Source organism: Mchenga conophoros, linkage group LG3, assembly GCF_057382185.1.
Source record: "Mchenga conophoros isolate Kocher_MC1m ecotype Shallow Benthic linkage group LG3, M_conophoros_male_GT1.1, whole genome shotgun sequence".
In the NCBI taxonomy this organism is placed as follows: Eukaryota; Metazoa; Chordata; class Actinopteri; order Cichliformes; family Cichlidae; genus Mchenga; species Mchenga conophoros.
Genome location: NC_140528.1, coordinates 57964410 through 57980251, shown reverse-complemented (window position 1 = coordinate 57980251; position 15842 = coordinate 57964410). Strand labels below are relative to the sequence as shown.

Here is a 15842-nt window from a genome sequence, read left to right as displayed (position 1 = left end):
CTGTGTATTACATGTGGGGTCAAACCCATGACCTTGCAGTGCTGAAACATCATCCAGTCAAAGACACCTCCCACAGTGGTGGCAGAATCAGCCCACCAGGGGTTAACTTTTAAACCCAAAACAGTGTCCCCTCCATCATAACAACCATTTTTGTGGACATGGAAAGAATCTGGCTCTTCTTTCACCATCTGTGTTTTTATTTCTTTCATTCCAAATTTGATTAGGTCTCACCTGCAGAGTACATCACAGTCTTCTTGGACACTGAGATTTTAAAGTCCCAGCAAGATGTCCCAGTTGGAATGAATAGCTTTTACATCTGGTTCTAAAACCTCTGGCACTTCTGTATCACACCACAACAACTTCCAATCTTCAAAAGGCTTTTCCCAGAAAAAGTGGCATTGAGAGCAGTAAACGCTCTCAGATTGTACTGCTACAGAGTTTCACGCATAAAAGTATCACCTATTCTTCAATGCAACAAAACTGAAAGAAAAACAAAACACACGGGGAAGTGCCTCCGACTCTGGTTTCTCTGGTTTAAACATCCTCGGAGGCCAGTCCTGAAAATGTTTCAGTTTTTCTTCAGACTAAAGTTTTAAAAACAGAAGTGTTGCTCTCCAACTGGCAGCAACCCAAGGTTGCCTCCTTTGTCAACTCATTGCCTCCCATCATTGATAAACAGCTCTGATGCTGAACAGACACACGCAGCTGTTTGTGGCAGTGTGCAAAGGGCGTTGTTTAGAGCTGAACTGCAAACACTGTTTCTGACTGTCCACTAAAGCTTTAGATATGCACTAAATCATGATTTTATTTCCAAAGACAATAAGACAACCAAGACATTGGTGATTTAAAGCAGGATGGAGTCTTTATGCAACATTTTGACTGCAGACCCTAATAAAATCATCCCCAAAGGTCACATCTCTGAAAAGACCCAAACGCTGCTTTGTGATGTTTTTGGAAACTGATGTTAAAATATATAATTGTGGCTGCACAGATAAACTGGGGGGCGTTGGGTAAATATTTGCTCTCAGACAGGGTAAAGATTTAGAACAGACTACAGACATGCACACAAATGTGGCTCAGACAGCCGCTCAGAGAATACAAAGATTACAAGACAGAAAAGGAAAAACATTATTTCATCAATCTGTTTCAGCATATTTATTAGTGAAGACTAAGTAATGGGCAAAAATTCAGGTTTGAGAAGTTGGAACCACAAGATTCAGTTGTGTGTGTGTGATTATTGAAAGGTTTTTGTAAACAGCAATCTGATTGGTCTTTCCAGATCTCAACAAGCAGAGAACCTTCATGAGATCATTAGAAAGACTGCGTATTTAAGGCAACAAGATCCTGTGTTGAATGTCACTGCATTTTTGTGCTACTCTGCATTTAAATACTAGTATATATTAATGTCTGGCTCTCTTCCACAGCATCTTTGTCAAGTCTTCCTCACACACAACCAGTTGAGACGGATGGATGCCCCTCCCAATCCTAGTTCTTCTGGAGGTTTCTTCCTGTTAAAAGGGAGCTTTTCCTTCCCACTGTTGCCAATACCTTGCTCATAGTGTCACGGACTGCGATGGCAGACCGTGGGGATGTGGGGAAGTAGGACCCAAACAGACTTTGTGTGATGAAAGCTGTGAGTTTATTTACAGTGAAGTAAATTATATACAACAACAATAAATCCCCGTGCTTCCCCGACTCTCGTGCCGTGTCTTCTCCCTAGTGACCGTTCACCCCGTGCTCGCTACCCTCTCATTTTCGCAGTCCTCCTGAGATAAATCACAGAAGCAGACGTACGAACACTCTCACAGCGACAAGCTTACACTCAGACTGACTTGCCGGGAAACTGACGGGAACTCTCACGCAACGATCCAGCGTCCAGGGGAGCTGAGCCACACTGCTAAGTAGCTCCCCCCGATGAGGCTGACCAGCTGAAAGTGTGTGTCATCATCCTTGGGTGTGGCCAGCCACCTGGAAGGGTACACTCGCCGGGCCTGATGGTGCTTGTAAACCGGCCTACCGGATACACCAGCACGCACACCTGCAGCAGGGACACGGGGACATCAGCACAATACGCACACACCTGCCATCAAAAATATAAACAAGTCCAAAAAACACATGAGCTCTGGGTTCCCAGACTCAGGCCCATGACACATAGTGTTTTGATTGTTGGGGTTTTCTTTGTATTGTTTTGTATATTGTAAGGTAAAAACCCTACAATATAAGGTGCTTAAGGTGACTATTGTTGTGATTTTGTACTAAATAAATAAAACTGATTTGAACTGAATTAAATGTCTTGCACGAATGAAAGTGTGACAGTTTTTAATGACAGATGGATGCTGACACAGCAGGCTACAGCTGGTAGTTCTCTGCTAGGTTGTGACTCAGGATGTACAGCAGGTTATCTATTTATTGGAAGGTTAATAGTTTGATTTCCAGCTCATCTAGTCTGCATGCTGATTTTTCTGTTTTGTGCCCTGCTTTTAAGCTATGGAGTCTTGTTTATGTTCCTTATAGTTCAAGTTGTTTTTGAAATTTCAAGTTATTTCTCATATGTTTGAGTTAATAAATCAAAATGGATTGGTAAATATGTGGAGTACACATGCTTGTTTCCACAACAGCAAGAACATAAAATATATATAGATATAATCTTTATTTTTTATTTTTGCAGTTATGGAAACAAGCTTCCACAGTAATCTTAACAAGTCTTTTGTTGTGATTTTTTTAATAGACTATGGCACTCAGACTCCTTTCACTGCCTTTTTATAGAATCTGGCTCACTCTATACTCACTCTATAGAAGTAATCCTACTTACTTTCAGAAGAGATGTTTGTTGCCTAAGTACCTCTTAAGCTTTTGACACGGTGTTGGCATTAACACAAAACAATCCAGCTGAAGCCAAAAGGCAGGTAGACTTTTGCAGGAGCTCCTATTGACAGCCTTCTTTTTAAAAAAATCTTTCGGAGATGAGTCACCAGTCCACCAGTGGTTTTTGTGGTTTGCTGCACACGGCAAAATAATGTGTTCTGATCATCAATCTCCCCGTTGCTGTCAAAATGTTTTTTTAATCACAGGATCTTCATAACAAAAGACCAGGGCACACCTTTCCTCACAGCACACCATTTGTGATCCACTTTTGATGAGTTGAAATGTGTTGTTTTAGTTGTACTTTACACACAGTCAAAGCACACACAGGTAAAAATGCACAGGCCAAAAAGTGTGTTTTATGTTACTTTGAAATTATATTAAAAATACAATTTTTGATATAATTTTAAGCTATTTAAAGACATGAATCGCATCACACCAAAAGTCAATTAAAAACAGCATTACTCAAACTCACTCTTCCACCAGTAGACAGGATATTTAAAATGCATAGTGGAGGAACAATAACCAAACCCAGTGCAACACACTTCAATCTGTGACAGGTGGTTTAAATCAACTTTGCAAATTCACATCTGAACTTTAAGCAGCTTCGCCTACCGCCTCCTCCTCATCAAACCAGGAACAACCAAACCAGCAGGCAGCTAACACAGAGAAATAATAAGAAACGCAACTTAAACTACATAACAAGATAATGTCAACTAACATTTACAATACAGTGGAATATAATAAAATAAAGAATTATTATTAATGTCTGATTTAGTTATTGATTGTAGGATGACAATGCTAATAATAATAATTATTGTTGTTGTTATTATTACCTCATGTGTTATTATGTTGTCATGTTGCTTCAGTTGTGTGGATGTGGATTCAGCTGTAGCCAACACCATTAAACAGCTGTCTGTGTCTGTGTGCAGTGCACGCCATACAGTTTGAGTGCAGGTTACTAACCCAGCTGACCCGTTTGTTGATATGTCCAAAAACTTTTTATTTATTTATTTATGGCCTTCAGCATTGTATTGGCAGGTGTCCTGGTCCTCTAGATCAGCGGTCTCCAACCTTTTTTGCGCCACGGACCGGTTTATGCCCGACAATATTTTCACGGACCGACCTTTAAGGTGTCGCGGATAAATACAACAAAATGAAACTAGTACCGGTACCGAAAAAGAAGATTTATTCATAACACACGTGAAAAGACCCAGGAAAACCGAGTTAACGATAAAAACGATAACAAAATAACACTGAAAACCCTGAAAACCATACATTTCACACCTGAGCCTCAACTCTCGCGGCCCGGTACCAAACGACTCACGGACCGGTACCGGTCCGAGGCCCGGGGGTTGGGGACCGCTGCTCTAGGTGAAACAGGAAGCTACTTACATGTACCAGCCACAGGTTGGGTTATCTATCATCTGTCACCTTGTATAGCATACTGAAGGACATCAGTGTAAACATCTTGTATTCTTCTGTTACATCATTAGACACAGTATTCAATTCACATTTTATTTATACAGCCCCAAAATCACAACAACATAAAGGCCCTACAATAATGTAAAGAAAACAGAGAAAACCCCTACGATCATTTGCCCACCTATGAGCAAAGCTTTGGCAATGGTGGATTGGAAAAACTCACTTTTAACAGGAAGAAACCTCCAGCAGTACCACACTCAGGAAGGAGCGTCCATCTACCACGACTGGTTAGGATTAAGGGAGGAAGACAAAAACATGCTGTGGAAGAGAGCCAGAGATTAATAATAACTAATGATTAAATGCAGAGGTGTATAAACACATAGTGAGTGAAAAAAGGTGACTGAAGAAGAATGCATCATGGGAGTCCCCCAGGAGCCTAGACCTGCACACATAGGGGGGACACCACAGATCATTAAAAATGATGTGGGCGTGTGTGAATGTTAAAAGGTAGATTTTTTTAAAAATCAGTAAGAAACAGTAAATTTAAGGAAATAATGAACCCTTGAAGTTGAAGTTAGTCTCTCTGTTTTAGTTTGTGTTTTTGAAACATTTGGCAGCAGAGTCCGCGCTGAAACTGAAAGAACAGTGCATGGGAGAGAGAGCGAGAGAGAGAGCGAATTCCTCCACAGCTCCAGGGTGATGAAGAGGTTAAACCAGCCCCTCTCCGCTGTGCTCTCTGCCTCCTTTTGCGGCTCCAGTCCCGCTTTAAACGGCAGCTGAGCGCTGAGCGGACATGGACACATCCGAACTTTAACTTTCAGGTCTTTCTCCTCTCTTGCCCGCGCTCCTCTCCTCTCTTGTCCTCCCTTTCCGTCTCCCGCTGGGCTGAGCTCCGAGTGAGAAGCTGCGCTGGCAGCTGCCGTCTCATGGAAATCTAATTTTGCTCTAATTTTCGGTCAGTCGCTCAGGTCTGTGGAGGCTATTGTCGTTTCGCTGCTCCCTTGGTTTTAATGGTTCACTCATGCGTCGGGAATGCCATGGCCACTCCGAGCGCACAGCAACAGGATTATTTCAGATCGGTGAGCAGCGAATCAACCACCTACATGATGGTCCCGGCAGGCGGGCCGACCGCGGCAGCGCGCCGGGAAACGCCGTCCAAGATGTGGGTGGCTATGGTGGTGATAGTGGTGGTAGTGTTGCAGATTGCTTCGACCACGGGACTCTTTGTCTACCTGAATATGTCGATATCACAGGTGAGAGCTGGTTTCCACTCACTTTAACCTTTCCCCCCTCTTTTGTTTGTTTGTATTTGGAGCCACATGTGGTTCCTGTGTTGGCCCGATTTACCAGAAAGCCTCTCGTGAGAGGTCCTCGCTGGGCTCGGAACTTCCAAGAAACAGATCCAATGTGCGTTCAAATTCACAGCTCAGCGTCACATGCACACTCTGAATATTGTTGCAAGGCTGAAAGAAAACATACACAAACACACACACACCAAAATCTGTGCACAGTATTTGGAGTATTGCAAAATAAATAAGTAAATAATAATAACAGTCACAAAAAGTCGAGGGAAACAAGGCATTTGACAGCAGAGCTGCTGCAGGTGATTAAGAAATGTTATAGGAGCATTGCTGCTGGTTTATTTATTTATTTATTTATGTATTTGTTTATTATAGAGTTAAGCGGGTTTACACATTTTTTTTCTTCATTTATTTCTGGAATGAGGTTTATGAGTAAAGTTCGCCCCGGGAGTTTGACTTGCCGGGCGCTCGGAAGGCAGATTTGCCTGATCGGACTTGTTAAACAACGGAACGCGGAATTTACAAGCAGTCAAGGTAGACGGAAATACACGAGCTTACCCGCGTGTGTAAAAAAAAACCCAACAAAAACAAAACACACACACACATTGGAGGCATTTGGTTAGGGCGGCAAGTGGAGAGAAGCTGTAGGGCAAGAATGTGTGCAGAAATATGGACGTCGCTGGTGCATGTGTGGATGTGGGCTCCTCTTCCACTGGGTTCGGTTTTATTTACGCGTCTAGTAATCAATAAAACGCTACTGCAGCGACTTGTTCTGTTGCACATGTGCTCCTTAGAGGAACACAAGTGGCGTCAGTGAGCTGCTGCTCATTTAGTCCCAGCAGGGGAAAGTACACGATGACAATCAGAGTCATTGCTGATGGTGCTTGAGTGTAGGAGGGGGCATAAAATACGGGAGAGATAGGCTTATCAGTCAGAACTGCTAGTTACACAGCAGAAGTTTATTTTTGGCATTAAGGAAATGTGTTGAGAAGCGTTGCCTGTGATTTCTGATACACTGCAGTGGGAGGTGCACATATATTGGTCTGCAGGGATGAAGGAAACTGATGTATGATCCTGATGGTGCATGAAATCTGCTACAGTGGTGCGCTGTGTCTATCTCTATATGAGATCAACAGCTGTAAGCGTGTGACGCATAGAAGACGAAAAATGACATTTTGCATTGGATACGCTTCATGGCCACTTTTTTCAATCATGATATTGCAGGTTTGCATTCAAAGTGACAAAGAGAGTCAGAGAAGTTTGGCAGGACTGAAATGGTCCTATCTGTGGTTCAAAGATGACATCATGTGAAAACATAAAACCATTATAAAACCATGTATTTTATTGTTTGTCCCCATCAAGTCAGAGAGTCCAGCTTTTATTTCATTTTAGTGAAAAGTTTAATACCAGTCGCGAATAAAAGTGGATGTAGAGACGTTAAAAAGACAAGGATACCCCGTAGTGATGGGGCAAGGTACTCACTTGAAACACATGACATTGTCTTAAGATTAGCAACGGGACCTATACACTATTAGATAGGTGGTTTTAATGCTGTGACCTGATCTGTGCTTATCCAACTTAGACTCACTTGGCATAAAAGTAACAATCCTGTATCAGAAATTGAGCAATTTACCATAATCAGGATTTATTGACTTTTAATGTCAATATAGAGATTCTTGTTATGGGTTTAAAAGGTTATTTTATAAGCAGTTCACTTGATTTTAGTCTTTCTGGAGTTTTTTCTTTTAAACTTTTTTTGTTTGACATGTCAGAGGTAGCAGGAAATCGCACAAGGAATAGTTTAGAGATGATACTGGACAGAGACTAAATGAATTGCATGTGGGGAATCCCCCGGTTCTCATGCGAAGGCCAGCTATTCTGGAAACAGGCCCTTCTTTGAATTGCAACAGAGTTACACCCCATGCCTGTGCTGGTTGTTTTAAGACAAAAGATGTTTGCAACAATAACCATCGTACAAAGAGGAATTCTCCAGCACTGCCTCACATCTGTGGCATTCACATACAAGCAAACAGACACATGTAAACACCGAAGCTTCTGAACTCATGGGTGTGTCGCGCGCCCGCGCTTCGTTTTGTGTCCTTTGCTGCTGGATCAAGCACGCTTAGCAAAACAGTGAATCGCATCAGGCATAAATATACATGTTCTCTGAATGTTGGAAGCGTTACTTTGAAATAAGCAGCATTTCTTAGAAGGAGAAACTCTTTTAGCAGAGTCACATCCTAAAGAGTTAACATGTAAAGACATAAACACTAAATTAAAGCCTGTTCAGTGATTGGTTAGAATGCCACAGTACTCGTCTGGGCCGATACATCATTCAAACCTCAATATTGGCCAGTATCGGTCTCGATGAGTAATATCAGTCAATCACCATTTACCAGTGACAGTGGACAATGACAGTGGCTTGCTAAATGTCCAGAGGTGGTGTGATAAAGAGCTTAAAGAACTTAAAACATTTTAGATATTTAGTTCTAATGAACATTTCTTTGATTACCAAATGCTGGGATTAAATAAATAAGACCAAATGTCTTTTATCAGAATTTTCTCAGTTTATGCGACTTTGGTTTTTAACAACCTATTAGTGTGTTAATCAAGAAAAAATTTGCATATTATTTGAGAAACTGGCTTTTAAGCCATTGTTTGTATTTGTCGGTGTTGTGGTTGGTTAGGTCCTGGTAAGAGTCCAGCAGACATAGCTGTATCTGCATTTATAACTGTTAATAAATGAATATTTAAAACGGTAATAAAGAAATAGAAGAGGCATCCCTTCAACCATAGTATGTCCACCAGAGGGCCCTTTGTAACTTCATTGTTTACAATATGTTTGAAATGTATGTATGAAATTTATGTAAATCTGTTTGTTTCATGTATCGGAAAGAAAAAAAAATTGCTAATATATCTGATTTTTAACTCACCAAATATCAGTATCACTTTTAGAATTCCTATATCGGTCAGGCTCTAGTCCGAGGGTTGACTCCACCAGCCCGCTGGGCCCTTCCTGTGTGGAATTGGACCTGTGTCTGGAGTCCAAAGGACATGCTTGTTAGAGAGCCTGATAATGTGGAATTGCCCATAGGTGTGAATGTTTACCAGTTTCTCCATGATAGCCTTATGATAGACTGGCAGCCTGTCCACGGTGTACCACACCTCTCACCCTATGACAGCTGGGATAAACGCCAGCTCCTTATGACTGTGAGTGGGATAAATAGGAGAAAATAGATGGATTGATGGGTGGCTAACTGAGCTTCACCTGCTCTACAAATTACATTAACCTCCTAAGACCCGAACTCTTCCACAGCATGCATTTTTAATTTCTCTTTGATATTTGGGCATATTGGGGCCCGATGAATGTAAAAACAAAGAATTACCAGATTTTTTTTTACCCTATTTTTGTTTTTAGGAAAAATAAGAGCCACGTATTAGGATATTCATTTAAAATTTTGAAAGAACAGTAGCAGTATAATGTCCTCATAAGTGGATATCAGGCCCACTTATGAGCAAAATTTAGTATTTTGGTCTAAATAACCCAAAATGTGATGTCCACATATGTGGACGCCAGGTCCTAGGAGGTTACATACATTTTTTAACAGCAAAATCATCTGTGTTTCATCCAGTCAAGAGATAAAAGTTAGCGATCATGATGACGTATTGAAGACTTGGTTCTAAAGAATTTCACAAAAACTACTAGTGGGTTCTTCTTAAAATGAGGAAATTACTTTTTTGTACAACAAGTAATTTGTCATATATATTGGATATCTTTTAATGACTTTCTGAAGTTAAACTCTTCACTTCCGAGAAAGAGGTAGAGATTAGATTAAGCTGTGCTTGCTACGATGCAGTGAATTACAAGTCTCATATTTTTGTAAGGAAACTTCTTTTATCACACACAAGCCTCCAGATCCGTATCCTGTAAGACTGTGGGTTCTCATGCCATTTCTGTAAATTTGTGTGAAATTTGGGGCTTTTTGGCGTTATCTGTGCTTTTGTGTTTGACTGACTGGCATTCCATTCCTTAAACTTCACTGGTCCACTTTATTATTGTTTGGGTTCACTGATAGGGTCTGACTCACCCTTACATGCAACAATAGAGCCGGTGTGTGTGTCTGTGAGTGTGTGTGTGTGGCCAGATTTACACAGATGTCGTTTTTACTTATTGTGGACGGTTGTTAGGGTGTGTGTGTGTGTGGCCTGTTCACCCCCAAAGATCAGCACTTTTTGTAATCTGTATTTGTGCGATTTAAGCGTGTCTTTTTATGTATGTGTTCTCATGATTTTATCTGTGTTATGAACAGATGGGTTCCAAGCTCAGGAAGAAAGAATCTTCAAAATACTGAAAAATCCACGGCCTACAGCGTACCCTTCACAGTTTTGGTTTCAGGTGTAGAATTACTTTACATTTTTGATTAGAGATTAGTGTTAGGTTACTTTATAGGTTAAAGGTCAAAGCAGAAGCCAAGCCAAGAAGCTGGCTTCTGAGCTGAGCTGTTTGACATCTTGAAGTCACAATGCAAACAAACACCCGCTCAGATGTTTTTGAGGGAACGGCTAAATTTAAAAGCAATCTCTTCATTTTTGTTCTTAGATCGACTTGTTTGAGATATTCAGCATGGGAAAACGTAATAAAACTGCAGGTGATGGACATATTTACAGGAAGTTAATCAGAAACCGTAGTGCTCCACACATTTATTAGACCACCACCCAGTGTAAGAGTGGTGCCCTAAATGAACACTGTTGCTAATTACTAAAAGTCTTTTTTTTTTTAATTCACCAGTATTCACAAACTTTGGAATCAAAATTCACATTTTTAATGCAAAAATATAAGTATTTTTGTTTTCCGCAAATGTTCAAATTTACTGTTTTAAAAAAACGCAAGAGAAAAAATAGTAGTAAGTTTCTATATTACTACTAAAATTATATATATATATATATATATATATATATATATATATATATATATATATATATATATATATATATATATATATATATATGAATAAATAATTTTAGCGGTTGAATCTTACACTTAATTGATTTCTGTGTGTCAGCTCAAAATTAGGTATAAAAAATAAAAATGTGAATTAAGTTTCTTATTTGTCTAATAAATCATTTTTAGTTTCAAACAGTGATTTGGGATTTCTGGTTTTTATTTCTGTTTATTTTTATAACATGAAAATTGAATGTTGGTGATGTGTTTGTTGGTATTTTACAAAGTAGTGACAGTGATACAAACCTATCTTAGTTTTTGATGCTATTTTTAAAATGCCTTAAACCTGCTTTCTTTTAGATAGCCAGTAGGGGGCAACTCCATAGAAATCAAATTCTGTAGAAATCCATGGGAAAATGACCCTACTTTTCACTTGATTTATCACCTGAGTAAACATTTTTCTAGCAAATTTATGATCTCAGCCATTAGGTCCATTAGGTTTATTAATGTTCATTTTGTAAGCCACTGCTGCGTTTGGAAAAAAAAATTGATCCCACAATTAAGACTTCAAAAGAGAACAAACCAATCAGTAATATCAAAGTAGCTGTTCCCATCTTTTAAATTGATTAAAAAATATACATTTCTCCCAGCCTGTCTCAGAGAAAAAATTCTCAATTTAACAGCCGTAAAATTTTCTTTATAACACGGTGAAAGTAGAAGGAGCAGACTGGACAAATCAACCAGTTTAACATTCACTCGCACCAAAATTAAACCGGGAATCTGGTAGCAAGAACTTAATGTCCCTTCAATTTTAGAGTTGATTTAATATGGGCTCCGCTGTGTTTGATTGCTGTCTACAGCTCACACTGTTGGACTGCTGGATATCTGACTTCTTGCAGATCTCTGCACAGGGGAAGGCCATTTAATTCACAAATAACATCCCATCAAAGATGCCTGTGGCTCTTCAAGTGCAACCGATCCACGGGGTTTGTTTGGCAACTTGTTTCAAAAAGCACTTCACTAGACAAGCAAAAGTCTCGTTACCTCCCTGTGTGGCCTCGGACGTTCTTGCCAAGGGCTTTCTGACGCAAACTCGGATCACAGGATTGAATAAGATGAGCCAGTTGTTTCACTGGTACATAAATCAGCCGTATATTTACCCCAGCCTTTCACACTGGATTAGGTTTTATTGGTGAAGGCCAAGGTTAAGGTTACCATTAAAGAACCAGTGGTTGCCCTAACGAGAATGGAAATACATGCATGTGCAGAGGGGGTGCAGCACGTGTGCATAACAGGGGGTTAGGTGTCAATGTGTGGGCAATAGTGTGTGTGTGTGTGTGTGAGAGACTGACATTCAAGCTTTAACTTCTCTTTTGCACACACTCGCATGTTCATGATTGGCAAACAGTTTTGAGAAAAATCAAATCTGTCACTGCAAATATTTAGATTTAATTCAAAGCTACTAGTAACTAACCACCCTACACCAGGCTCCACTGCCAGAATACACAAATCTCCCTCTCTCTCTTTAACCTCCTGCCCCCTCCGTGTGCTATGCTTCAGGTCCACATCGGGGAATCGAGTTACAGTCAGTTTCAGGACTCAAGGGTGGGATGGATTTTTCAAGAGTGACACAAGCAGAGGTTTTCTTTTTGCCTTTTATGAGAATTGCAAGTTAAGTGATTCTTTGGCAGCTGGTGTGTGTGTGTGTGTGTGCGTGCATCTAAACAGGGCCTGGGCACAACTCCAAAGTTACGTAAGGTGTTTACAGTGGTGTAAAACATAAAACGAGAGAGAGAGAATGAGGAAAGAAGAGGCTTGCATGCACATGATTACTTCAAGAAGGTGGAAGACGAATATAGTTGGCGTTGCTTTTAACCTCATGTCTACGTGACTTAAATTAAAATGACAAGGTCCCAGTGACGTCTGTTAAATAACCTCTTGACAAATATGAATCAGACGTGTTGGCTGGAGCAAATAAACAGTTCTGGCTTTTTTCTGTCAAGAGTTGGTTGGGCTTAATAAGATACCATGATCATAAAATATTTTTGTCTTTTTTGATCCCATAAGAGAGAAGCTTTAAGAGAAAAAGGTGATGCCTCTGCTTTCTATATCACACACACACACACACATACACACACACACACATTGGGAGACTTGTGGAGACATGTCCATGGAACACAGTGTGGCGTCAGTGCCTGGATGTGCACTCAATGTTTTCATGGCCAGGTCAGTTGGAGCAGGATGAAAAAGAAAGCAAGGATTGCAGGAAGATAGAGGGAGGCAAGAAGAGAAATTGGACCTGAGAGTTGACAGAGGAGGATTTGATTTGAATATTTAAAACCGTTAACCTGCCGTGAAGCAGTATATACACAGAAACAAGAACAATAGGCACACTTCCTTGACATCCACATTGTAAACACAAGTTAAGCTATGAATTTTACCAAAAAAACTCCAGGGTTATTTTTGCTGTTGCCCAGTGAGAATATTGCCATTTAAGGCATCTCATTTTTAATATTAACGGTAGAGTGTTTGTCCAAGGAGACAGAAAGTATGAATGTGATACTGTCAAACTCTGGGTTTAAGCTTTGAAGATAAACACGGGGGCCAAAGTTTAGCATAGCATAATGTACATAATTCTTTTTTCCCTTTTTTTGGAATTTGAAATTCTTCAAATAGCAAGTTAGATTTTTAAATTCCTGTTATTGTGCCAAAAAGCATGTTTTTTTTTTCAACTTTGTGAGTGAGTTAAGCATCAGTCATGGGCCTAGAGGCCAGCTGGTGAGCCCCCTGGGAACCTCCAGCCAGTGGGGAAAAATCTGTGTTCCAACAGACTGCCATAGTCACACAGGTTGAGATGGAAGATGCCGACATGCCTACAAACACAGTATTAAAACCTGATACAGAACCGTAGAACGTTCACCTCCAAAGTCAAAGCTGCACCTTATGAAATGTGTTGGTTTCAACAGCGAGGCACAACTCTTACTTACTCTGCGTGGCACAGTTTTGCGTGGAGTAGTTGGTGAGTGTTTACAGAAAAGTCTGCAATGCCATGCAAACTACTGGCAACCTGCTAGTGACCAAAACAGTCATATTTAAGGTCTACCATTTTGTGCCAAATTTCACACTAGAAACTATCCAGCAATAATACATACAGAGAAAAACCCAACAATCGTATGATCCCTATGAGCAAGCACTTTGGCGAAAAACTCCCTTTTAACAGGAAGAAACTTCCAGCAGAACCAGGCTCATGGAGGGGCGGCCATCTGCGAGACCGGTTGGGGTGAGAGAAGGAAGGCAGGATAAAGACATGCTGTGGAAGAGAGACAGAGGTTAATAACAGATATGATTCAATGCAGAGAGGTCTGTTAATACATAGTGAGAAACGTGAAAAAGAAATACTCAATGCATCATGGGAATCCCCCGGCAGCCTACACCTATTGCAGCATAACTAAGGGAGGATTCAGGGTCACCTGGTCCAGCCCTAACTATATGCTTTAGCAAAAAGGAAAGTTTGAAGCCTAATCTTAAAAGTAGAGATAGTGTCTGTCTCCCGAATCCAAACTGGATTTGGATTCGGAAGAAGTTTCTTCAGTTCTAAAGGGTCAAATGGTGGAGAGATGACTGAGAACCTTCACTGGCATAATTTCGAAATATTTTATCGTTCAACTGTGAAATTTTTAAGTAGAACCAGCACAATTTTCAATATCATTAAAGACAAATCAAGCAATCAGGGGGGGAAACACTGCTCTTTTTCTTCTTTCTTTATGACAAATGCTTTAATGTGTCAACCTGCTAATTATTGCCATGAGGCAGCACAAAATTGTGTTTTTGGGTTCGTTTAACAAGTTTGTGGTTTTCATTTATACTTCCAGTCTTTCCCGCTTCTCACTGATGAGTCTGGTTTCACTACATGTGGCCATGCTCCTTAAAATCACTGTGATCTTAAATTGTAAAACTTCTAAAGCACAGGGGGATGCCTGGTTTCGTCACCAAAACATGTGGTAAAAAAGGTGTCTCTAAATTAAAATAACTAAAACGAGGAAGGAGTTGTGCTAAAAGAGGCAAATGATTAATAGAGTGATGTGCCGCATAGATTATTAGTAAGTTCAAAGGGAGCAGGACAGGAGTCTGCTGCTATACATTATGCTATCTGATTGAGTACAGATACAGAGACCCACCACACTCAGACACACACGACCTTGGGATGACAGCTTGACACTTAAAAAGAGGATATTTGTGTTCCCACACTGGAATGCTCATTAGGCTGTGGCTACAGCTGTGTGTGTGTGTGTGTGTGTGTGTGTGTGTGTGTGTGTGTGTGTGTGTGTGCGCGCGCGCATGTGCCAACAGCTGGTGCAGCACTGTGTGTTATCACATTGTTTGCTCGGTCAACATGGCTATAAAGTTCTGATAAATGTTGCTCATGAGATTTGAGGGCATTGATGCTCCTAACAGAGCTATCTCATAACTGTCATCCTTGCTGCTCATGTTTATAAACCTGTTTCAGTTTTTAAGAATCTCAGCTTAACTGCAGCGTTAGCTTTCGGTTTACTAAATTAATATGTTCACATGAGTTTTTGTATTAATTATTGATGCCTGATAACAGGCAGTACGTATATCAAACCCCCAAAACAACAACAGCAACAACAAACCCCTACAATTGTTCTATTAGAAGTCTTCTAAGAGAAACCATGTTTTTGGCTTTAGATTAAAGACCATTTTCTTTTAGTAGAAGCTTATTAAATTATACAAATGTTGTTCATTAACAGAGACCCCCCTCAAGCTAATAAGCTATAATAACCACCAAAACAGTGCCTGTGCAAAATTAGCCAGGTGATACACAGATACCTCTGCAGAGTTTTTTTACGAGTCTTGGAGTTGCCAAGAAACATGTGAATTTTATTGTGATGTAAACAAATTGCATTTGCCTTCTACAAAAAGTGGCTCTCCTCTCATTTCTAGTCTTCACTGTAAAGATCCACATGGCTTCCATCACATGGTAACTAAAGCCTTTTCATTATTTTCTATACATGTGTCATCAAAAGAGACCAAACCACAGCATATGGTATTGGAGTGGTTGTATAGGATGAGTAATTTTGGTAATGGTAAAAGGGTTTCTGAAGGATGAAAGTAATGGCAATGTAAAAACGAAGTCACTGTCAAATGTGAGTGTATTGTATATACAAAAAAAAATAAAGATAAACTCAAACGGAACGGTAAAAAAGAAGCAGATCGACTTAACTGGACAATAATGAAAGCTGGAAAAGAACAAAGAATGGAAGTAAAAGCACAAGAAACCAGTCTTCAAAGGG

The 15842-nt window shown here is 40.2% G+C and overlaps 1 protein-coding gene and 1 long non-coding RNA gene across 2 annotated transcripts in view; one reads left to right on the top strand and one right to left on the bottom strand.

Moving 5' to 3' along the window:
- Nucleotides 1-1616: 1616 nt before the first annotated feature.
- On the bottom strand, nucleotides 1617-5801 carry LOC146579730 (uncharacterized). The gene is made up of 2 exons (XR_014890689.1): nucleotides 4511-5801; nucleotides 1617-2038 (listed from the first exon to the last, which is right to left on the bottom strand). It is a non-coding gene; the product is annotated as an uncharacterized LOC146579730 (long non-coding RNA).
- The window catches only part of tnfsf10l (TNF superfamily member 10, like), a 66831-nt gene continuing 55984 nt past the window's right edge, over nucleotides 4996-15842 (top strand). Inside the window, exon 1 of the mRNA XM_085264372.1 lies at nucleotides 4996-5540. Within this exon, the coding sequence (XP_085120498.1) occupies nucleotides 5298-5540 (243 nt within the window). The 5' untranslated portion in view covers nucleotides 4996-5297. The remainder of the gene's footprint in view (nucleotides 5541-15842) is intronic.